The sequence below is a fragment of the Neovison vison genome, chromosome 7, assembly GCF_020171115.1.
Source record: "Neovison vison isolate M4711 chromosome 7, ASM_NN_V1, whole genome shotgun sequence".
NCBI lineage: Eukaryota > Metazoa > Chordata > Mammalia > Carnivora > Mustelidae > Neogale > Neogale vison.
This window is the reverse complement of record NC_058097.1, coordinates 129,450,298-129,476,114: the sequence shown is the minus strand read 5'-3', so window position 1 is coordinate 129,476,114 and position 25,817 is coordinate 129,450,298. Positions and strand designations below refer to the sequence as shown.

At 44.4% G+C, this 25,817-nt stretch overlaps 1 protein-coding gene across 1 annotated transcript in view; it reads right to left on the bottom strand.

Moving 5' to 3' along the window:
- Nucleotides 1-25,817, bottom strand: part of MAML2 (mastermind like transcriptional coactivator 2) — a 346,273-nt gene that overhangs the window by 101,547 nt on the left and 218,909 nt on the right. The window contains exon 2 of the mRNA XM_044258264.1: nt 9,546-10,982. Coding sequence (XP_044114199.1) covers nt 9,546-10,982 — 1,437 coding nt within the window. The remainder of the gene's footprint in view (nt 1-9,545; nt 10,983-25,817) is intronic.

Here is a 25,817-nt window from a genome sequence, read left to right as displayed (position 1 = left end):
CAGGCCAGTTTAGCCAGCACATGACGTGAGAAGGGACAGTGGTCAGAAGCTATTCAGGATATGTTCTGCCCATGGGTATGTCCATTCAGAATTCACTCCTTTGTGCCGGAGGCCTGTGGGAGAGAGATGGGCCTGCCAGCTCATTTAGCCTCGTGGCTCTCCCCAGGACAGATCCTCTTTCAGGAAAAGTCTCTTCATCCTTGTGGCTAACAACAACTTCAGTGGCTAAATGTCCTCTCCTTCCCCCATTCCCACTTAAGGCTTGCCATCGAACAGGTCTCCAGGAGGTCAGGGAAAAGGGGTGAGTTCAAAAACTGATCTGTAGGGAAAGGGTGGAGGAGGAGAGGCTAGAGCCGAAGGGAGGGGGAACGCGACAAAGACCCAGAGGCACAGTAAGAAGGGGAGCCCAAGCCCAGAGCGTGAAGCCCGCAGGCTCATGTGCACACCCGCACAGGCCTGTGGACTACCAAGAAGAAGCGCCCAAACCTCCCTGTTTATGAAGTTCATGTTTCCTAAAGGTGGAGCCGAACTTAAGCTCCTGTGAAAAGCAAACTGTGGAAAATGCCAGTGATTCATGGTGGAGGGAATTAGCAGCAGAAAGAAAGGGAAACAGGTCAACCACCCCCATTCTTTCTTCCTTGGGGGCCTTGAAACTTGATTTTGCAGGATGCACAGGAAAGTAGTCATTGGCTTCCCTCTATTATGCGCTATTCAATTTATTGCGTGGAGAATAAAGTGCCACTTTATTGTTCAGATTCATTGCATGAAATGCAAATATTCAGCTGGAGTTCTCTAATTAGTATCCAGAGAGCTGCCTAGGCTCTGTGTGTGTAAGTTTGGTCTTCCCTGCTTAAAACGCAGTGTGAAAGAGTAAGATGATTCACTCCCATTTCATCTCTCTGATCCTGGTAGTCTAAACATTTGTGCCGTCTTTTGTTTCAAATCGAGAGCTCCTTATAATAAACACCTTCAGAATCTCAAGTTTCTGTGCCTGACTTTAATTAACCATTAACGTGAACATTTACTGATTACTGCACCGGCGAAATGGGTTGTTGCTTCCTTTTGATTTCACAAAAAGAAATCACCACCCCCCTCTACCAAACTGATAACAACTGACATCTGATTAGAAAAGGCAGAACTAATTAGAATAGGTGCAAAGGGGACTGTTTGAGTCACCTACATTAATGCACATTATAGTTAAATATCTGTCAGATTTTCCATTAACCCTCTTGCATTTCCATCCTTGGGATCAAATCTATTTCTTAACCTCATACCCCTTTTTTCCCTGGTTGGAAACTTGGTATTCAACAGGCTGAATTACGCATTAATGCTTTAAATGCACAGCTCTTGTTGATGGATGCAACATACTGACAAAGACCTTGGAATGAAAATAATAGAAGTCATTCCCCTAACTGTGGATTTAAACCCTATGCATTATGATTCCAAGGCTAACGTGTTCCTCTTGTTATTGTGTTGATTTCTTTATTGAGGAATACAGGAGTTAATTGTTGCTTTACGCAAATTCACTCTATTGTGCTCTGAGCTTTTATATACTAGGATGACAAAATAAAACAGACAGGAAAGTGGAATATCCAGTAAAAGAGAGCTCTACTCTGTACAAGGTTAAAATAACACATTCCAAGTTGAATTTGAAGCCTACGGGAAAGGCCCATGTGATTTGGGTTCAGTTATTCTACAGAGTGGATTTATGTGTCCCCAAGAAGAACCCAGTGAGTATCCAGGACAGACGTCTCCTTCACATCAAAAGCTCACCGAGGAGTTGGGACCATGCCTTCCTCCTGATCTTATAGATGGGCGCAAAGAGGGTTCTCTACATCACGTGATCTTTTCATCTCCAATTCCTGGCACCTTGTAGGTGCTCAATAAACTCTCATCATACGAACACATGCACACATTATGGTTTTTTCCCGTGATGAAACTCTTAACAGGGACCCCATACAGTTCTTAAATCCCGATAGAGCATGTTAAAGGACAAGAAAGGGAATGAGTTTTCTTTATCATTTAAAAAAGCTAACCAAACTCTTGAAATTTTTTCCTTGAAAAACAAAGTCATCTACCACTTCCCTGGGCATTCTCCATTTTTAAATGAGATCAGAGGTACCAAGGCACCCACCAGCAAATCAGCCTAGGAACAAAAGCAAGAATAAACCAAGCCTGCGGTAGGATGAAAACAGCTCAGTTTGAAAATACTCTCTGATTATTTAATCTTTAAAAAATATTTTTTAATTTTTTTTTTTTTGTCCCTTACCATATCTTCTTTGTTCTGAGTGGTGGTGTCAGTGTCCAGATGGTGACAAACAAACAGCAAACCCTCAACAAACATTTTTTGAATGAATGGATAAAAACCATTGGTAGAGTTCAGAATGGGGCAGTACTCAATTTAGCCTGAGATCTTTTAGCTCATGGCTCTTGGCTGGGCAGGGGGGGAAACCTAAAGATCTGTGGATTCAGACAAGACAACGTCGGTGAATTTGCCTGAAGATCCCTCTCTGCGTCAGAATTCTGGGCTTAAATTTTCCCTGAGGTAGAAATAAACTGGGCATGTAGACAGTCACAAAATTTCGAACAGATTCCCTAGCAAAGGCTCTGTTAGCACAACCCAAACCACATCTACCTAGTTGCATAACTTAGGCAGCACAGTAGTTATTAACACTGGGCTTCAATTCAGACCAGTTCCTAACTGTAGTTCTGAGCAAGTTATTTAACCTTTCTGAGCCTCAGTGCCCTCAAAGGGGTTGATAGTATCTACCATTTGGGCTGTTCGCATGTGGCACAGAATTGGTACTAATGTGAAAGCCAACAAATCAGCTAACAGAAACTAACAAGACACATGCAAAATCCCCCTCCTGCTAATTTTGCCAATCAAGATTCTTCAGTACAGGTCAGATTAACATACACGTTTGGAAATTTATTTGGGTTCAGCCCTAGCACTGGTCTTATGGAATATTAAAAATGCATTTTTATTTTCTTTTCAACTGGAAAGATAAAAGACAAAGTATCAAAGATAAAATGAAAATGCAAACATAGTATGTTCTTGGTCTGCCACGGACAGTCCTTGGTGTGTATCAGACCTCGTCCCTCTTGCCAGCCCAGCCCAGCCATAGTGAGTCATAACAGAAATCACCAAATTGTCAAGGGTCATTTGCAATGATCACCTAGCATCTCTTGGGTCTCTATCCTAACTTCAATCTACATTTTATATTTGATCCATGACCACAGGTTTACTACCAACTTTTGGCCTCACTCCTGGATTCCAAGTATACTGATTGATTTTGTGTCCCAGTTTGTCTAGGACATTGGCTGGGCCTTGTTTTTGGCCCTTCATGCTCTGACTTCTTTTGATCTGGTTCTAGCCCCTAAATCTGAACCCTGGCACTAGCCTAACTGGCTGACCCTTTAGCCAATCTGTGGCTCCTGGCAAAGGGGTGGTTTGGAAGTTATATTGTAGCAGAACACTGAATCCATGTTCTGCATTCATTGGGATAATATTGCGATTATTTTCCCAGTAGAAAAGGCATTCCCAGCTGATTCAAAGTTATATCTCTTCTCTGGCACTTTCACTGGGCGATTATAAGGATTTGTCAGTGTATGAATGCTCCAGTGATTCCTCTACCCTCAAGTGTGTGTTCTTCTTTAAGACCAGATATATCCAAAATTACCGGGGTGCCTCGGTGGCTCAGTGAGTTAAGCTTCTGTCTTTAGCTCAAATCATGATCTCAGGGACCTGGGATCGAGCCCTGCATCGGACTCTCTACTCAGCAGGGAGCCTGCTTCCCCCAACCCCCGCCACCTGCTTCTCTGCCTACTTGTGATTTATTTGTCAAATAAATAAATAAAATCTTTAAAAAACAACAACAGCCAAAAAAAAAAAAAACCCACCAAAAAACCCACAAAATTACCTTAAAGAAGAAGGGGTGAGAACATGAGACTTGCCTGATTTACGCCAAGGGTAGATATGTAAAGCGTGAAGGATAAACTTGGCTAGGCAGAGAGAGCAGGGTGAGGTTCTTAATATATGATTGAAGCTCTTAATATATGATATAAAACTTGGCTTTAAACTAAGGAGGAAATGTACAAATTTATGTTTCGGTCATAACAAACCATCCATTCACTGGCTGCGTTCCCTCTCAGAATTTTTAGAGATGGGATAATTCTAAACCAAATATAGAATCCACTTGAGTTTCATGGATCTAATGTTAGAAAAAAAAAATTCACACTTTTAAGTGTCTGATTATACAGCTCTGACAAAGATCACTTCTTGGTTCAAGAGGTTAGAGCTTTTGGATTGAACTCTCACAAGCCCTAGTGAACCAATAACTCTTTCATACCTTAAACAAGTATTCAGTGACTTGAAGATAAATCAGAACTGCATGCGTTATGTCCCTCTCCTGCCCTCTCCCATAACCTTCAAATCAGAAAGGGAAGGAAATTCTAGCCAGGAGGTATTTCCATTTGCCAAGCCCCAAACATTAGCAAGACAGAGTCACTGAAGACATTTTGTGAAATACCAAATACCATTTGTTCTCTCACTATCCGGAGAAGGGATTACTTGAAACTACCCCAGGCATGGAACAATAAAGAGGTCTCCAACAATTTGATTATGCTGCGTCCGTCTCTCAGGCATCCCTCACATCTAGGAGAACAGAGATAGGTACCCAATAAAGAGGCGCACAGGCTCTCCCCAGTATATTCTTTGCCTGACCATGCAGATCTGTCTGAAGAGCTCTGAAGGGTGATGCTCTGCTGGGTAAATTATAAGCAACTGATTGACAAATTCAATCTACCATCTTGTAGCAGAAAGACAAGATTTCCACCATGTCCAAGATGAAAGGACTCCAATGATCAAATCCCATAACAAGTCTTCCTATGTTTGGTACAAAGTGAGTATCACAAACAGAAAAAGATTCATGACCAATGCTTTCATTTAGGACACTCTAGTTGATAAACTTAAGAATTGCTTAATTCCCAATCTCTCCCCTCCTATGGCTTCAGTCACGAGTAATAGAGACTTAGCTAATTGGGAATGGGAACACACATGTGTATGGTTTCCTGTGAATGGTGAGGTTAAACCTCCCTGAGCTGAGAATACTTGGCAATATACTAGATGAGAGAATTAGAATTAGAAAAACCTTAAAAATACACACATCCAAATGAAAGTTCCTTCTCAAAATTATCATTTATTACTTTATTGCCTTCAGAGAAAGTTCACAAGCCATATTTGAAATCCAGTCCAATCCTATCACCTATTCCTTGTTTTTGACCCAAAGCAGCATTAGCCATCTTGAGTGTTTTCAAAGATCACCGTAACAGGATGAATATTACTGCACTGGTAATAATCCACTCAATGAGCTCAAAACTCTGAACACAATTCCCACAGAAAAACTCTGTAACCATATTGAACAATGATACCCTTATTAGCAGGAGTCCAGCCGCCCAAAGGTGAATGCTTTTAAGAAGACACCACTTATTTGACCATAGAACTCTGGTACACTTGCTTACAACTCAGACACAGGACTTCCAAATCCTCCCTCTTAGAACTGTGGATCAGGAAGGGACAATTTGATTCAATATAAAAAGTTAGGACAAAGCCGTAAATGGGTCACCGTGTCCAGCCTGTATAGAAGGGGTCTTCAGCCTGAAATGCTGCTGCTACTTACATCACTTTTAAAGGGCTTTCTTGAAAAGATGAAAATTGTCTTGGCATCATGTGTCATAGGCACTGGAAACGGGTTAATATTACCTAAGACATTGAAAGATGTTTGTTGATTTGGCCGTCAGCACCCACTGGTGTGCTTGGGTTCTGGAAGCTTTGATGGGGACAAAGAGGACATGAGTGTGGTGTATAGCTGTAGATATGAAAAATGGAGCCAGACACAGGACCTAGGATGGCAGGAAGGCTCCCAAAGAAGGGCTGACAGGATATAGAGATATATTTCCTGTTATAAATCGCTTATTTTGGGTAGCTCCATAATGTTCACCGTCAAGAAGGTCAGCCGTCACACAGATATTTTTTGATTCTTTTCTTTAACAACTCTGAAGGTGAGAGATTTAAGACCTTCTTTATCCCCAAAGCATTTCATCTACCCTGTAGATTACGTAAATATGCCTCATATTACGGGAAATATTCTTTTTGAGAATTTCACAAGGGTCTATAAGCGGTCATTCATTTCCCAACATATCCTACCTGTGAGCTGTATAGTCAGTGGCTAAAAGCACAACCTTCAAAACAGACCATCAGAATCCTGGCTCTGCCACTTCTTATCTGTGCAACTTGGGAAAAGTTACTTAATCTCTCTGTGCCTCAGCTGTTTCCCCTGTAAGAGGAGAGCAATGGTATTTCCTCCATATGGGTGAAATGAGATACCATAAGGAAGAGAGACAGAAGTCATGTCATTTACAGGGTAAATAATGAACACTACCTCTTATTAATATCTAATTATTTATTATTTCCATTTTTATGATCAGAAGACTGGGCTTAGCGAGGGTAAATCACTACCCATTCACTATACTGCTGGACAATACAAGAATGAAGGATAGTTTTCTTTTTTCTTTTTTTTTTTTTAAAGATGTTTATTTATTTATTTGACAGAGAGAATCACAAGTAGGCCAAGAGGCAGGCAAAGAGAGAGGAAGGCAGAGAGAGAGGAAGGGAAGCAGAGAGCCTGATGCGGGGCTCGATCCCAGGACCCTGGGATCATGACCTGAGCCAAAGGCAGAGGCTTAACCCACTGAACCACCCAGGTGCCCCAGGATAGTTTTATTTTTCTGAAACTCTTTATGTTAGAATTTGAGACTTCTAGTTTCTATATCATTGATGTCTACTCTAATCTTGATTATTTCCCTTCTAGTGTGTGGGGTTGGCTTAATTTGTTGTTGATTCTCCAGTTCTTTAAAGTGTAAATGCAAGTTGGTGCAACCACTTTGGAAAACAGTGTGGAGACTCCTTAAGAAATTAAAAATAGAGCTACCCTATGATCCTGCAATTGCACTACTGGGTATTTACCCCAAAGATACAGATGTACTGAAAAGAAGGGTCACCTGTACCCCAACATTCCTAGCAGCAATGGCCATAGTCACCAAACTATGGAAAAGAACCAAGATGCCCTTCAACAGACAAATGGATAAAAAAGATATGGTCCATATATGCAATGGAATATTATGCCTCCATCAAAAAGGATGAATACCCAAGTTTTGTATCGACATGGACGGGACTGGAGGAGATTATGCTGAGTGAAATAAGTCAAGCAGAGAGAGTTAATTATCATATGTTTTCACTTACTTGTGGAGCATAAGGAATAACATGGAGGACATTGGGAGATAGAGAGGAGAAGTGATTTGGGGGAAACTGGAGGGGGAGACAAACCATGAGAGACTGTGGACTCTGAGAAATAAATTGAAGGTTTTGGAGGGGAAGAGGGTGGGGGTTGGGTGAGCCTTGTGGTGGAAATTATGGAGGGCATGTATTACATGGGTATAGTGTATAAACAATGAATTTTGGAACACTGAAAAAAATTAAATTTTTAAAAATAGAACAAATATGTGATATTCACAGCAAAAAAAAAAATATTGAGACTTATTCCAATGCATCTCCTACATAAGAGTAATACTTGTTAAAAATATTCTGATATCATACATGGCTCTTTCCATGATAATCATAGTAAGTGTCAACTTTGTTCTAAACTCTGGGTGCAAAACAATCTCATTTTTAAGAGATTTATTTATTTATTATAGAGAGAGAGGGGGAGAGAGAGAGCGTGAGTGCACATGTTGAGGGGGGAAGGCAGAGGCATAGGGAGAGAGAATCTCAAGCAGGTTCTCTGATTAGCACAGAGCCTGACACGGGGCCCGATTCCACAACCCCGAGATCATGACCTGAGCTAAAATCAAGAGTCCAATGCTTAACCACCTGAGCCACCCAAGTGCTCCTTAATTTTATTCTTAAAAAAAAAAAAAAAATCCTAGGATATGTTATTATCACCCCCATTTACAGGTGAGAAAACACAGGCTTCGTGAGGTCCAGTGGCTTGCTTGAGGCCCCACAGCTAGTGAAAGTCAGAGTAAGAATTTGAACCTAGATTCATCCAAACTCAAATGGCTACCCATGCCATTAGGAATGAGTTCCACAATAGCATTTGTTTATTAACAATCCCCAAATTACCTGCTAAAAAGGAACTTTGTAAAATATGCACATGACTCTAAGTCCATTCTTCATCAACTACAATTTAAAAAAAATACACTTTTTTTTTTTTTAACCCCACACTACTTAAATGGGTAAGAGCGCAAAGCTTTGCTTGGTGCGGAGCTCCTGAATGCTGGTTGAGAGCCGGTTTTCTCCTGGCACACATCTAGGGCAAAGGTTAGCTTGGCCACGGTCTGTGGTGCTTGTGGCATTCTTTTCTGGGCAGTAGTTGTGAAAACTACTCTAGGAATGTGTGCTCGCTTCGGCAGCACATATACTAAAATTGGAATGTGATTGAAATTAGGCTCAGTGCCGTCATAATATCCCGACATATTGTTTTGACATGTAATGTGTTGTCTTTGTGCTTGGCCACTAACGGAGACCGTCAAATTACACGCACGAAGCAACATTCAGACCTTCTTCCTTCCAGGAAGAGTTTCCGCCCTCGAGTTCCTTGGGGGATCCGAGTTTCCTCACTAGCATGTGCTCTCATGGCACAAAGCTATCTCTTCGTGCTATTCATGTATGGGGCAGAATAAAACTTCGGCTTTATATTAATCACAGGATATAAGGTAACCACAGATATTTTTTTCTGTTTGTAGTGATGACGATATCATCCTTCAACACTTAATGCAGGCATTACTTTCTCCCAAAGACTTCCCTGATAGCCCCTTGCAGGGTAAGACACCCAACCTCTGTAATCTCCTGTGATTAGCTTTTCCACTTAGCATTCAAATGAGAGTTTTAAAGCCTGTTTCTCTCTTTCTCTCCTGACTGTGCCTGAAAACAGGGGCCATGCCTTATTTAATGCACCAGCATGGAGTCCCAGTAGGATCTATTACGACGCGTTGGGCATTCAGACATTTCAGTTAGTTGCTGTGGATGTAGATGGGTCAATACTCTTAATATCATGTCTGGACTTATGTCAATTTCCAGCATAATCACAACATCTGGCACATGGTAGGTACTCAGGACTCGCATGTTGACTTAATGACTGACTGACTTACTGACTGCAAGAATAGACATCAGGTGTATCCAGATCTTACTGCCAACTGGACACGTCACTAAAGATCATGACTTATAATGCGACATTCTTAATAAGCAAGAGCCTTTGACTGCTGCAGATCCCAACGAGAGGAATCATCTACAAGGAAATACTAGCTCTTGCCTCCAGATGCCCGGTGAGAGCTGGGCTTCCTAAGGCCTTCATGGGCATCCTACAGGACCACTACTGCCTTTGTGTTCTTGATTCCTCCCCAACACAAATGTTGCAACCAAAGCATAAGGACCAGGCTAAGCGGTCTCCGGGTCCTCTGCATTTGGGGTAGCAAAATTATGGTCTTACCTGGCGGTGCTGTTGGGAGACTTGAAACCCCAGGCCTGTGATGGGCTGGTTCTGCATTTTCTGAAGCAGGATCTTTTGCTGGAGTGGCAAGGGGGACCTTAGCAAGGGCTGGCTGGACAGGGGCTGGGTGGGCTGGGACGGCTGCTGTGGCGGCGGCTGAGCTGAAATGGAGCTCTGGGGCTGCTGCGGCTGTTGCGGCTGCTGCTGGGTGTAGTGTAGGAGAGAAGGCTTATTCTGGGAAGGCAAAACCGAAGGCATCTGCTGGCTTGCTTGATCTGAGTTAAAATGGAACAAAGGCTTAGTGTTGCCATGACGGGGTTCCATGGCCGTGTGCGGGGTGTTCATGAAACTTCGACTGAGATCCTGAGGCTTCTGCTGCATGAGCACGTCCAGGTGCCCCCCCTGCGTGGACGGGCTGGCCTTGTACATGTAGTTGGCCATCCCCTTCGGCTGGCTGCCACTGCCCGCCACCCCGGCCATGGGGGAGCCCTGCGGGCTGAATGGTTGCTGGCCGAAAGAAGGGCTGGGGATTTTCTCCTGCCCAAATGGACCTGGCGACGGCCCAGCCGATGAGGGCAAGGCCGACCAGGCGGTGGGCTGGTGCTGTTGCATCCGGGCATGCTGCTGGCGGTTGGCCGCGATCTGTTTGAGCTGCTGGGCATGCGACACTTCCTGCCAGCTCGGCAGGGCCCGGCTTGTCCCCGAGGCTGTCTGTGGCTGAGCCTGGCTCTGTGGCACAGAAGGGACAGGGGAGGAAGCGGAGAGGGCAGAGTTGGCCATGGAGAAGGCGGGGCCGGTGGACGGGGGCCTCAGCTGCGGAGAGCCTGAAGGGCCCTGGGTTAGACCCGGGGAGTATTCGCTCTTGATCACTGTCTTCTCCACGGGCAAGGAGGGCCTGGGCGTGCTCCTCTGGCTCTGCTGACCCAAGTCAATGTTAAATGGGTCGTCCTGCTTGATGGTGGCATTGATCATGTTTTCCAGCTCGAGGTCACTCATGGGAGGCACTGAAATGTTTGTCAGTTCATTGAACAGCTCCTGCAGCTCTGGGTCCATCAGCTGCTCTACGGGGTCCTCTCCGTACCTATTGGAAAACAGAGCCTCCTGGGCCAGCTGGCCATCCATGTGCTTACTGCAAGACAGAGTCTCCCCAGGTTCCTTTTTCACTTCCTTTAAGCCCATGTTAAAGATACCATTTCCGGGAGGATGGGGTGGTAGAGTGTTAGTCTTCCGTAGGGATGCTTGGCTCATGGGTAAGGTTCCTGACATAATTGGATTTTGTCCATTGTTTACTTGGAGGCCCCCTTGTCCGGCAGAGAGGTTCTCCCCGACGCGGATTCTCTTGATATCAAGGAATGAGTTGTCCACAAAGCCATTGGGCCTCTTGCTGTTGGCGGGAGACAGGTTACCCACCTGTTTTCTTTTCAAGGAACCCTGGAGCTGAAAATATAGGGAGGACAAGGAAGAAAAATATGAGATATTATCCAGACACGCTTTTAGTCAAAAGAGACACGCTATTTCAATGTTTTGTTTTAATTTTTCCCATTTACACACAGGATGAATTCAGAAAGAAAAAGGTACCAATGAAACACAGTCTGGAACGGAATGGAACTCACCCGACAGAACAGACTATTCCTGGAGGAGCAGGTCAGTGAGTGATTAGAGATCCCACCGGTTCCCGCGATCAGAACATAGGTCAGTGGATGGAAAATACTTCACATGTCATCACGAGTCATTGATAATAGCTACAATGTGTCACCGAATGTGGTTTTCTGGCGCAGGCCGAAACACTCCACACGCATGCACCCACGGCCCCACACGGCGACAGACTGACCAAGATGGGAAACACTGGACAGTCTAAAGGTAGGACACAGGTTCCAGTTTCTCTTTTTCAAGGATTCCTCTGTGAAACCCTTCATCACTATTATCCTCTAAGTAAGTAATCAGAAGAGTTATATCCAAGGAGAGAGTGTATCTGTTATTCTACTCTTTTTCTTCCTGTAATTCCTCGCCTTTGCATCCACGCCCATGCTGAAACATCATGTGGGTGCACAAACACTGTGAAGTTATCCTTTATATCTAATGAGACCCTCTAAGCACAGATTTTCCTGGGGATTCATTTCTTATGTTGCCTGTCTCGAAAACTTAAAACCAAAACCAAGGTGCAGAGAACCAGTATTGCGCATTGTTAAGAAGTCAGCCTCAGGAGCCTGCTACGCTGCACTCAGATTCCTGTTCTATCGTGAGTGCTGAGTGACTTTGCCACTCTATGTATCCAAGCCTCAATGTCCTTACCTGCAAAATGGGGATGATAGCACTGATTCATAGGAAGAAATGAGACAACGCATGTAGAAGTTCAGCACAGTGCTTACGATCGTCAGAACTCAATAAATTCTAGTTTATATTAAAAAAAATGGCTTACCACATTTTCAAAGAGGAGAGCCTCTCCAAACCACAAGAGTCATAACCAAATGTTCAAGCACTTCATTCACTAACTCAGTGATTAAATTGTGTGACATGCACTATAGATATTATAGGGAAAGAAACTGAGGACCATACAGTCATATCGATAAATGAATGAGAAACAAAATATTCACCATTGATCTTGAGATCCTTGTTGGTTTGCATCTAAAGTGAGAGACAGTATTTATCCAAGTGTGGCTTTCCCAGTACAGCTGACCCACTTAAATTATTTAATGTTTGCTCAGGATAATTGTAAAATACCTGAGGCAGGATACTTCCCAGATACAAAATGCTACTACTTTCCTTTTTCTCCCTTTTCATTTACTACCATTCCTCACCCTCCTGATGATTTCTAGGTAACCTAAATAGAAAATGAAATTAACATAACGGAGCATCTATTATATGCCAAGTATTTTAAATATGGTTGCTTTATTTTTCTTAGTCTTTACAATAACCTGAATCAATATGTATTATTTGATAGCTATTATTTTATAGATAAGGAGACCAAGGCTCAGAGAGGCTAAGTAACTTGTCCAGTGTCACACAGCTAGTCAGCGGAAGACCTGGGCTTTAACTCAAGGTCGGGGTAATTCTGCAGCCTGTGGCATCTCCATTAGAGTGTGCTGCAAGGGTGACTCAGTTGGTTAAGCAGCTGCTTTCGGCTCAGGTCATGATCCCTGGGTCCTGGGATCCAGACCCTCATCAGGCTCCTTTCTCAGTGGAGAGCCTGCTTCTCCTTCTCCCTCTGCCTGCTGCTCTGCCTACTTGTGCTCTCTCAAATAAATATATAAAATCTTAAAAAAAAAAAAAAATCCCTTATTCCTTTACCTGTGGTTTTGCTCACTCACAAGTGGTATATAGTTAGGGTGGATGTCCCATGCTCTTTTAACCTGTTTTTCCCTGTTCCCATTGCTGACTGGTAATCAGAGAAAGGAACCTGACCTAGACTGGGCCAATCAGTTCCTGCCAGAGGAATTCTGGAACTGGAGAAAGTGAGATCAGGCTTTCTTTGGATGACTGCATCAACATTTACAAAACTTGTGAGCTGTTGTTCCAATATCCAACCAAAGCCTCAGAGGAAGTGAGTCTGTAGAAAGAGAGAAGACTAACAGAGAGAAGAGAGACACAAGTTTTGGCAAAATTTCAGGGCTGGGTTTCAATCCCAGATCAGCCTGTCTCTTGTCTCGTTTTCCTTGATACATTGTGGAGTCTTTAGAATAAATGTCCTTTTTTGCTTGAGCTAGCATGAGTTGGACTTCTGTTATTTTCAACCAAGAGGCTAACCAAGTCCCATGAAATGTCACGTTGGGTGATGCATGATCTGCAACAAGGCATGGGTATACTTTGCTCCTGGGTGTGAAGCTCCCCATGCTGCCATCACTGCTGTCTCCGCACACTTGTTGACTGCTGAGCTCGTTATGCACTGACACAGGCAACAACATCACAGAACATTGTCAGCCATCACCACACTCAGCAGAAACTCAAAACGCCCCCCAGCTGTCCTTGGGGGTCAGGAAGAACAAAGACCACAGGAGCTCAGCCATGTTACCTCAAGAGTGGCCACAGTTTTTATTCCAGTGTAAGTTACATTTTGGAAGTCTTTTCACAACCAGTAAAGAACAAACAAAGGAATACATTCTTTTTTCAGGTTTGGGTGCTTGCCTTTGATCTACTTTCCACTGCTTGGAAAGAACCTGTTCTGCCAGATTCTCCCATTGCTCAGGCCACTCCCTGGGCAGTGCCTTGCAGAGTCTGGGGAGGAGCACTGGCACTTTCTCTAAGCCGTCAGGACTGGAGGGGCTGTAACAGAATTAGTGGTGGCGGCAACAACAACAACAATAATAGTAATAATAACGGCAGTCATTCATTGAGGATCTGCGTGCTAGGCAAGGCATCATAAGGTCTCTGCGTGGACAGTCTTGTTTAAGTCTCACAATAACGAAGAATTCTCACCACACCTCCATGAGGCTGATGTTAATTCTACCCAGCCGCCTCCCCTCCCCAGTTTACAAAACAGAGAGTGAAGGCTTGGAGACTGAGACATCAAGGTCATGCAAATAATAAGCAGTAAAGCCAGGGGCATCCAATTACTGGTTTTGGCTTAGGTCATGATCTCAGGGTCCTGGGATCGAGCCCTGCGTCGGCATTTGCACTACAGAGCCTGTGCTGTGCGGTAAATGGTATCCTTTATAAAGTGTTATCTCTTAGAACATTTTCCTGCCCATACCTAGAAAATAACAGGCACAGAGGGAGTAAGACTTGTTTCTTAGGTATATGTGTGGGGTTACCACCAGCATAGCTGGAGGGAGGGGGACTTCAGATGGGGGGCAAAAGTCCTCCTTCAGTGATGTCGGCTAAAGGGATTCCACTGGGACTCCATCAGGCACAACACTTTAGCAAGAGAATTCTGGGGACAGTCTGTGTTCAGCCTCATAGAACTTTCTAATCAAAGTTATGTCATCAAGAGCCATCAAGAGCCATCAGATGCACAGACACATTAGACATCAAGCTAATTAGCCAAGACAATCAAAGATTGTCCAAGTTCAACCTTGACTTTGAAGTGTATCCTTTGCTGGCCTAATTTCTCCATTGTATATGGCTGTGAATTATGGTAGAGAATCTCTACAGGTTCTGTAACAAAAGGCAAATATTCTAGGAGTAGAGGAGGAACACAGTTTGTCACTAATATCTCAGAATTAAGATATCAGAGAATTCAATGTCATTTTACAAGCCAGGAATAGTCCCAGGAAATGAGACTCAGTCAGAGGAGGGAAGACCTGGGTTTAAATTGAAGACAAGGGGCAGGACAAGGGAAATGAGCAGCTCCACACTCGGACCTTTCCAATGGCTGGGAAGCCAGACTGCGGGAAGCTAGAAGTATATAACCTGAGTGCCACATAGTCCAGCAACTTCCAGAAAGCAGTTAATAGTATTCAAACAGGACAGAAAAGAATCTCCACAAATAAATCTCTCACCCGCCGCTGACTTATCCATTATGCACTGTTAGGTACATTACCTAGGGCCCACAGGAGACTTAGGGGCCCACAAAAATGTTTGAATTTCTTTTAAAACAAGAGAAATGGAACTTTTCAGTTGAAGAAATGTTTCCATACAGAACAGTAATATATTTATCTTCATGTCAGCATGTTCATAGAATATAATTCTTCATTTTTTAGTTTTTTAAAAGATTTTATTTATTTGTCAGAGAAAGAGAGTGAGCATGAGCGGGGGGGCGGGGGGCAGGCAGAGGCAGAGGGAGAAGCAAGCTCCCTGATGAGCAGGGAGCCCGAGGCGGAACTTGATCCCAGGACCGTGAGATCAAGACCTGAGCCGAAGGTAGATGCTTGACCCACTGAACCATCCAGATGTCCCAAACACAGTTATTTAAATTGTGAAGGAAGAAGGGGCCCCCTCAGAAGAGCACCTGAGGCTCCCCCTAAGGCTGTCACCTAATAACCACTGCGTATGGAAGCTTAAGAGAGGTACTCTAAGAGTTGTGTGGAGCCTCACTCGGCTCTCTGAACCTGTATTCCCATCCTCATTGTATAAGTGAAGAAATCGTGGCTCCTAACAGGAAGTTACATAGTGAATGATACAGAGACAGGATGCACCCCCCCCCACCCGCCCCAGTCTGACTGGCCCCAAAGTCCTCGTCCTCCATCACTAAGCACATTGCTTGCTTTCCCTTCAGCCTTCAGCTCACCAAAGACTGACCCTGTTCTGGACATGGTGGACACAGAGACCCAAGACCTAAGGATCCCAGAACAAAGATGGATCGCACACACAGGGCAGAGGTAAGGGCGTTCGGGATGCGTGGGGACGGATGGTAGGGAGAGGCTGGTGACATCACTGGTTAGAAGTAGACGGTGAAAGCTCGGGACATCACCCTCAAGGCTCCAATAGCAGAAAGGGAAGAGACCAAGGGTCACTTGGTCAGTCAGAAAGATGTAGGAACTATGCAGAGAGAGCTCTGAACCCAGACCCAACCAGATCATCCCTGGCCTCAGGGAGCTATGCGATGATGAAGCTGGTGGCAGGATGTCAAGTCTTCAAACGAGCCCCACATGTTACCATTTACACTTTTCCCAACACCTACATGGTCTAGGAAGCAGTTTTTCTTGTGTACAATAAATCTGCCCCCAGACTTCTATGTTTAATTTGTGAGATTATGTGCACAATATCACCCTTTCACTAGCTATCCAAGGAAAGGGCTTCTTTCGGGAACGATTTCAACACAGCAAGTCTGGTCTGGTTTGCACACCACACAGAAATCACTGTGCTTTGCTGAGGTCCCGCAGACTGTTTCTTTTCACTCTCGTCCTTGTTCGGATTCTCCTACGAGAACACCTCGGTGCTATTTCAGGCCTGTGGTCTCTGCTGGGGGAAGGCGGAGGCCTGCTCAGGATCCCAGGGCCAGACAGAGTGACCTGCCTGCTCCCCGAGGGGGCTGGGAATGGAGGTGCTGGGACAATGTCTGTGGCCTGGGAAAACCCAGCACGCGGCGGAGTTGGGCCAGGGTCCCTCAGCAAACTCTCCGGGGCCAGGGTCCCTCAGTAAACTCTCCTTTTGAACAGCTGTACTTTGCTCTTCCAAAGGACTCGAAACATAAACTTCCTGGAGGGATTTAAAAATGCCATTATTGCGCAATCCCCTGGTTTCTGTTTCTTGCCCTGCTCCCTATCCCTTTCCACAAAATAAATGCATTCTTTGTCTCCTGGGCTGCCCTAGAAACAGGGAATATGCCACACAAAGGTAACAATTCAGTCCATAGGTCACATCCCAGCCCCCCAAGTAGACTTCTGACTTTCTCTTGTGCTTACCACATTTCCCACACTGCTGAGGTCCTCTGGGGAATGAGTATCTTGGTCTCATCATCTGTAAGCTTTCCTCAGGCCATTTTACTCATGGCTGATTAGTGAGAGGGTGGGGAGGGACCAACTCTCCAAATAACTTGGGATTCTTGAGTTGATTCCTAACATGAAGTCTGGGATCCTGGAAAGGTGGATTCCAGAGCTCAGTGTAGTACTGAAGGTGAGTTGATCTCCCTCAGTCTCCTGCCCCCAACAAACTAGATGGGATTTTCAATCTTTTGCTAAAGGCACCTGAAAGCTCCCCCTTCACATTGGACCCTTGCAGAGTTCTGAGCTATCTGATATTGTGAAGTTATTGTTTATTGCCCCTATAATATTTACGTTTGCCCAACTAGAGTTTATGCTCTTTGGGGGTGGGTGCCATGCATTATGCTTGACTGGATTTCTCTCAGAACCCACCACGATGCTGGGTATATTGTAGGTGTTCAAACAGTGTTCCATGCGCAGATCTGAGAATCTGGGAAGCTGGATCCTTCTAACGATCGAGGAGGAAAACACTGGCATAGCAAGAAGGCTGTGGGAACATTTTCAGTGTCAACCGTCAAGCAATTTAATGGTTCTCCTACAGTTTGGCTTGAGTGCTCAGGTTCTTCTGAACTCTGAAGTCAGAGGAATGGGAGGTCCTAGAACCGGGACCCCTTTGTCACCTGTGTGAACAGAAAGTGAAGGGGCACATGAGGCTTTATGACAGACTCTGTGCTGAATCTCTGGAAGGGATTTTGAAGCTGGGGTCCAATGCTTAGCCTCATCTCGACTCCATGCCCTATACGATGAATGCGTGGGAGTGGAAGGACAGTCGGAGCATACATCTTGTATGCTTTTCAATAACTTCCACTTCTACTTTTTAAAGAAAAAATAGGAACTTTTTTCTTTTTTGGTAAAAGCTGTCAGGGAAGGCGTGTTAGATCTATTTGGGAAATTGGTTCCATAACTTTGTTCCAAAAGGTCTGAACTCTGAGATATGTGACTATTTGAGTGAAGAAAAGAAAAGAGTTATTTTTCATAAAATCCCCGGTGAAGTGTTATATGGAAGCAAGAATATTGACAATGAGGGATCTTGATAGAGAAAACAAGTCAACACACTGTCCTTCTAAAGACACTAAATGCCAAATGCCCCATATTTAAAATTTCTTTAATGTTTCCCTGTTCTTTTCCCATCTTTCCTGGATGGCTTGTGGAAGAGTAACTAAAGAGCTGGAATTTGCCTCTGAAACCTTTGTCACAAGTGCAGGGGAAGGGTGTTTCACTGTAGTGCGGACAATTCTCAGTGTGGACAATTCCACCAATTCTGCTTGGAGACTGGTGCACGTTTACCATCAAGCTACAAAGCATTTGTGGAGAGAAGAGGGAAGAGAGGCAGACATCCTGTTTTATGGAGGCAAATGGGAGGACATGGGACTTCGAGAGGGCATGGAATTCACCCTGCGATGTACATGCTGTCCTCCTCCAGTTTATTGTGTAAGCTCGGACTGGTCACTCACCTCCCTGCTAGTCGGGACACAACCTCACACATGAAGCACCCTATGGGCTCCCAGCTCAGAGCAGCACTCCATTATTGGGAGCTCCCTTTTAGTAAAAGAGGTAGAAGTTGAACCCAAGCCTGTGTGATACTTCCGTCCTACTGCCATCTAGTTACGTGTCAGGGGTGTGCTAGAGAGAAACCAAATGAAGAGAATGAAAGGGGCTTTTCCTCACCTGTATAATGGCATTTGCTTAATCATTCATTCAATAGGCATTTATTTGGCACCAAGTGCATACTCGGTGAGACCATCTATGTCACAGAGTTGCTGTGAGGACTGCGGGCTTAAAGCACATAAAGGGCCTGGAAGATTGGTCTTAGAACATGATGCTCAATGGCTGTTAGAACCAATTAAAGAAAAAAAAAAAAAAGAGGTTGACCAGTCTGTCTGGAAATAAAGCCAAAAGTGGTCATGCCGTGTGACGGTTGCTCTGTAGGGTGTGCACGGGATTACAGTCACGGAGGGGAGGAAGAGAATCCCTCTCCCTTCCCTTCCCATGAACTGCCCCCTGATGTGTAAATCAATGTGATGTTTTGTGATATTCGGATATTCTGCTAGCGACAGTGTAAACAAAACCTGTCGTTGAACAACAGAGGCATGTTTAAATTAAATCAAAAAGTTAAAAGTAGGATGATTTTCCCACAACATCTGCAATTTTGATGTCATTCCAGATCTACTCCCTGATAACCAGTGCGATCAGCCTTCTGACGACATCCTTAGTCACCCTGGCGAGTCGCTGCAATGGTCGTAAGGCGGGGGCCTGCGGGGACCGTCTTTCAGAGAGCGGCTCTCTGGGTTTAGCAGAGAAATGAACAGAATATTCTCAAAAAGCCTCACAAACCCAACTGCTTTGTGCATGAAATACTTTACCCATGATTCACTTTTTTGCCCAAAACATAGCAAAGGGAATCCAAAGTAAATGCTACATATAAAATGTTGGCGATTCTCTTGAAATCTTGAAACATCCTCCTCAGCAGAATGTACACTGTAGGAAGCATCATTGATGATGTGGCTTCTCGCTCCCCCTTCGCTGGGGGGCCCAGTCTGGAAGTTGTTGTTCGAAGGGGCCTTGCTAGAGGCCCATCTGCTTCGTGAGGCCTTGCCCTCCTACGTTCCCTCCTGTTCTTTCTCCTGGATATAGGATTTTAGCACTTGGTCTGATTGCTTTTTTGCAACTGTTTCAGGCCTGTGAGTTTTTTCATTAGGACATCATGCCAAGGTGATGTGGAAGATAGCTTATTGTCGCTCATCCACTCCCCCTAGCCAGGCCAGCACCGACCCAGGGAAGGACTCACAGAGTGGCTGGTGATCTGACTTACTGGGCACTCACTGCTCTGGGAACACGAGATGAGTCCATTTATGTGGCATCTATGATTCCCTGCCATTGCCCTGGACCATGCTCCCTTTATATAGCCCAGGGCTGATTTCTTGGCAACTCTCTGTCCCACTGTGGAGCTGAGAGATACTGAAGAGGTAGGGAGAGCACGGGTGCTTTAAGAGATGGCTTTTCTTTTCTTATGCTGGTGGGATTTGGACTCATAGCAAAACGCTGGTCAGTTTGAATATCAGGGGAACCGAGATGGCAGAGAGAGTACCTCGGACCACTCCAGGGTTGTCTATTAATTATTTTGGAGTCTGACCACGACTACTAAAGAACTCTCACCTTTTGGTAAAATAACGTAAAACACAGACACCCCTAATTCCAAAGTAGTGTGTCCCCTTCCTCTTCAGTGGCTTCTCTGACTTCAACAGGTATTAAAGGTCCCTATCCTCCCTGGCCTCTTTCTCCCGGATCCCAGTCTTCATTCTTCTTCAGGCTCCCACTGCTCCGGACACAGCAGGCTTCCCAGGAGCTTTCAAGGACATTCTGAGAATTTGACTCTGCATGTTGCCTCTCCCCACCCCAAACTGTTCTCAACGTAGCCACAAAAGGGATCTCCTTTTCACACCCCAGCTTTGGCTACATTACTTATTGTTACTATTTTTTATATTTCTAAAACACAAAGGGTGCTTTTAGCTTCAGGTCTTTGCATACATTGTTTCATCTCACTGGAATATGGTCCCCTGATGGACTTGGCCCCCTCTATCAGACTTGGCTGCTTCTCCCCTGCATCTTACCTTACTGTGACCCTGGCTGTGATTTTCCCTGGCCACCCAGCTGAACTGTGTTCTCACGGCTGCTTTCCACGCCAACCTCTTGACTGCTTCAATCCTCATTACAATTTCCAAATATTTTTAGAAATTGGCTTCCGATTTTTAAGTCCTTCTTGCATGTTATAAAATCAGCCATAGAGAGGGAGGCCTGAGCCCTGTGTTGTTTCTGATCACTGTAACTCATCCTTCATCCTTAGTGTAATCCAAGCAAATACGTCAGAAATACCGTTAAACAACGGCAAACATCTAGACGGAAACACTTCAAGATACTGAAGTACCTTCTGCAGATGGGATGATGGAGGTTCCCACCCCCCCCCATTTTATTCATATGTCTGTTGCTCTCTAATTTTTTTTTTACATAAAACATATATTGCCTATATAATTGAGATTGAAGTGTGTCTGTCCTTGCTTACCACCTTCCTCTGAGAATCTGACCTCCATTCCCTGGTTGAGGGTTTCTGATCCTGGGACACTCCATTTCCTCCAGCTTCAGCAGATTGGATCAAAGTAGGTATTCGAATCAAACTGAACCAACTCACTGTTTTTCTAGTAAGTGGATATTGAAACAAGACCCTCTTAGCAGTCTAGCAGTCTCAATGAGAGATACACGGGGCTGCCCATACGAGTCATTCTCAGCCAGAGACAGGGAAATCAATTCCACATAGATGCAAAGTCTGGAGGAGAACCAGCGTTGGGAGACAGAGACAGAGAGAGTTTCCCGAAGAGTTCCAGTTCCTGGTTCTAGTACTCTGGGAGACTCAATTATATTTCCTGTAAACGAGACACCCCGTACCTTCTAAGGAATCTCCTCCTACCTTTCCTCTTCTTCTCTTCTTTCTTCCCTCCTTTCCTTCCTTCCTTCCTCCTCTTCTTTCTTTCTCTTTTTCTTTCTTTTCTTCCTTTCTTTCTTTCTTTCTCTTCCCCTCCCTTCCTTCCTCTCTCTCTTCCTTCCTTTCTCTCTTTCTTTCTTTTCTCTTTGCTTGGGATACTTTACAACAGCTTCTGTTACTTGGAAGGAATACTTCTCAACTAAAACGAAGACGTAAGAAAGCCAGTCATTACATTCAACCTAAAGTTTTCATAAGGTAAAATGTGCAGTTTTCTTGCTTGATTAAAATAGAAAAGCCGAGTAGAAGCTAAATGCACACATTTCTTTTGGTTTCTCTTTCAACTTTCCACGTGTGGTCACTCACCCAGCCCCTCCACGGCCGTGCTGAAAGAGGAACCCCATGACTGGGGAGCAAGACCGCTGTTCTGTGACAGCAGCGTGCTAAGAGGATTGCCACCATCTGCCACACCTCTACCCTGCACACCCAGGGGAGGTCCTGAGATCACATCGCTCCCTGGTTCTCCCCTCAAAGCATCAAAACATCCTTAAATGAAAAACTTCCTTCTGAATCATGTCTGGACACCCCGGGCCAACAAAGTGCAAACTCCTTGGGGTGCAATCACCTGGAGACAGGGGCAGGATGGGCAGACCTTTTAAGAGGTCCCCGCAATTTCGGGGCCATCTTGAACTCCATTACAAAGGAATGTTAAGCAGCATTTAGAGGGAGTTTGGCAAAGTACCTGAAAGCACCAAACAGCTCCTTTGATGTTCTTGGCATTGATGTCATCATTCTTTTGAAACTTTTGAAGAAATATTTTTCTTATAGCAACTGTATCTAGGTTCAATATAGAGTGTTGACGTGTGCTTTCTCTGGTCTAATGTTAGCCTGAGTGACTGTGAACCATCTAGACAGATAGTCTTTTAGAGAGGACCTCAGCTTTCGCTTCAGCCTGTGTTTATTTTCACATCAAAGACACATCTAAGGGGAAATTGCTTAACTAGCTCTATGAAACATGAAGAGGTTTACAGAGATATTTGGTTATAATTGAAAAAACCCAAACCAAAACCTATACTCCCGGCAATTTGAGCTTTTCAAGCCCGGAAATGAGAATTTATAATGGCAGATAGAAAAGTTCCTTTGCTCTCCATGAAGGCCTGAATGCAGGCTTTTTCAGGCAGGAATCAACATCCCACTATTTGCCATACATTTATGGGAAATGATTCTTGATGATTTAAATGACATGCAATGGGGGACAATAAAGCCTTTATATTGTTTGCAGTTTAACTACTCTTTGAAGCAATGTCCTATAGCTATCCGATGCCCTCACTTTGATCTAACTTGCTTAGCCCAGTAATTATATGACTGAGATGAATTCTCCACCTGACAGGTTCCAATTCTTCATGTGTGGTCATATTCTTTGAAGAGGGAAAAAAAAAAAAAAAACCACACAAGCCTACCTATACTGGAAAAGAAAATTTAACCAAGTCAAAATTGTGCATCAAGGGTAATTCTCTGTGTCAAAAAAGAAAGCTGGAGAGGAGACCTCCTCCCACATGATAAGAACCACTGTTTTCCAGGACATGCCTCTGTTCTTCTTGAAATCGTTAACCGAGAATACGTTACAGTCCCCTTCTGTGAATTCATTTCATGATAAATCAGTATTGATCATCTTAAAAAAAAAATGAGAGCAGAATCACTAACCTGGGCCTCAGAGGTCTGCTAACTGACCACTCCTGGATGGGACAGAACCGTCCACCCTGCTATGAATGGTCGCAGGACAACCAGGTAAGTAAAAGAGCTCATTTTGCTCCATTCCGCAAAGAAAACTGTTCAATGTGTTAAGTCTGCTGAAAATATAAGAGCACAGTCTTGACTCAGGAAGCTCATAATCCTCAGAAATATTGCTGCTGCTCATTGCATTTGCCTTTCAGACACAATAGGGGACAGATTCAAACTAAGGATGCTCACCAAAGGCAACCGTGGAAATCGGTTTTAATCCAGGACGTCAGCAGAAGTGATCCCCCCAGGACTTTAGCCCCCACCCGTAAACATACATTTCTTCCCTGTAACCGGCTCACAATGAATATCTTGTATCCACTAGTTAGATTTCAATGATAAAACACTTCCTTGTCCATGACCGGTTCTCTGCATCTGTCATGTCTCCCCATACACCATTCCAATCTCAAAATTGATTTTTCTCTTCCACTGGTGTATTTTCTTCACTCTCCTCAAGTCTCAACTCATAGCTCACTCCTTCTCCAAGCCTCATTGGGATCCCTGCTCTATTATTTCGAGCCCCGGTAGGCCACTCTATCCATGGTTTGCTTTCCTTATGTATTTACAGCTTTCTGCTTGTAACTGTTATGAAACCTTTACAGTCCCCCCCCAGCAAGACTGCGAACAATGTTACATGTCTCCTAATGTCTGTGGAGGCAATACGTTGTTGCGGGCAAGAGTGTGAGCTTCCGTGTCAGAGACTCAGATGTAAGTCCTGGCTCCATCCTCCACAAGACAGGAAGCTCTGGGTAGTTTACCTCATGCTCCCCACCTCAGTTTCCCTCTCTGCATAATGGAGATAATAGTTCCAGCTCAGTTGTTGAAGTGAGTCTCAAATGAGACCATGTCTATAAAGCCTGGACTCAAAACACAGCAAGTAATGGTTTCATAAATACCAGAGGGTTCCCCCCCCTTTTTTAGTTTTTGGGGTCCTTTCCCAAGACTTAGATGAGAGTTAGGGATACAGCAAGCAAGGAAAGGATCAAATAGCATTCACTGAGTGACTGTGCCATGGGAGGCAATTTACATACATTATGCCTTGGAATCCCGGCTTCCCTATCTAATAGCAGCTTGACCAAGGGCAAGTTACCTAACTTCTGTGCTTTCATTTTTCTCATCTGCCAGACAAATATTACATCTGTACTGATATCATAAAGTGAAACATAGATTCAATGAATACATGTAGAGTGCTTAAAACAGTCCCAACACATAGAAAGTGCCCCATAATACCAGCTTTTATTATGATTACAATTAAATTGTTACAACAACCTTGACAGAAGATATAAAGAGCCCCCTTTATAGACAAGAGAAATGAGACCACAAAGGGTTGCCCAGCTACTAATCGAACCAGATTTTCCTGGCTGTGAAAACCTATGGCTTTTATGAAAGGCACCCTCTGGAGGAAACTCCCATTTCATGCTAGGGAGTTAGTCCAGGGAAGCACTATGGTGACACCCAGGTCCTCAGGGAACCGTACATCACAGGCGAGGCTGCCGGGACGCAGGCCCGGCAAGAGCAGGTAAGAGGTGAATCTCAGTGAGACGTCCGACATGGCTTCTCTGGTTTGATCACCATGCAGAGAAATACGGTCCAAATTTTGAAGACATTAAAGCATTTTAAGCAAGTAAGTGGCATGATCTGAAATGTATTCTAGAAAAAAGACTCTAACAACCAGTAGTTGTGGGCAGTGTAAGTCAGAAGACTAATGAGGCTGTCTCAGTGTCATTAAGAGATGGTGAGAACTGGATGTGAGCTAAGGTGGTGGAAGTGGAAATGAATATAATCAGAAAGAACTTGGGAAAAACAGAAATCAAATGAACTTTGTGATTAATTCCACGTAAGAAAGGGATGAGGGCCAAATACTGATTTCTATATTCGTGACTAAGCGGATGATGGAATCGGTAGCTGAGAAAAAAGAAAGTAGGGGAGGAACGTGTTTCCTAACGGGATGGTGGGGAAGCACATGAGGGGTCTGAGCTTGAATCTGTTGAATTTGGGATGCTGTAGGGCACGTAAGTGGAGACACCCCCTTACTAGCAAGAGAGTCAGCATTGCAGACCAGTCTCTATAGATGGGGGAGAAATGCACCAAGCATTAGTTGAACGGATGGGTTTGTCGGTGTCCAAATAAAGACTGAGGAGTGAGAAGGGAAGGGATGGGAACAGAATGTGGGGAATATCAAAAGTTAAGGAGAGAGGAATGAAGTCATGAAAGGAGCAGCTCAAGGGCAGAAGAAGAAAGCTTCAGGGAAGGAGAGAGCCGCCCGGTGAATGAGCAGAGTCTCCCTGGAACAAAGGCAGAGCCGCATCCTACATCCAGCATGTGACGGTGGCTGGAGAAAGACGCTCAAATACAGTGTCTTCGGCGGACGGAACGAGAGGTCAGGAAAGGGAAACAAGGTGGGTGGATCATTTTCCCTAAATGCTAGAGAGAGAAAGGATAGCAGCTTAGGGAGTCATAGGACTGAACTCGGCCTTGTCATTTTTTGTGTCCCTTACAGCAGCAATTATGATACTTTGTATTTTGTAGGTCCACAAACATTTTGGAGTGGATGATTCTGTGTCCTGGCCTTATTCTTCCATTTTGTCTCATCCATTTCTTCCATATTTTCTTCTCTCCCCGATTCCAGTGAGGGATGGAGTGAGGCTGCAATTCCTTCCT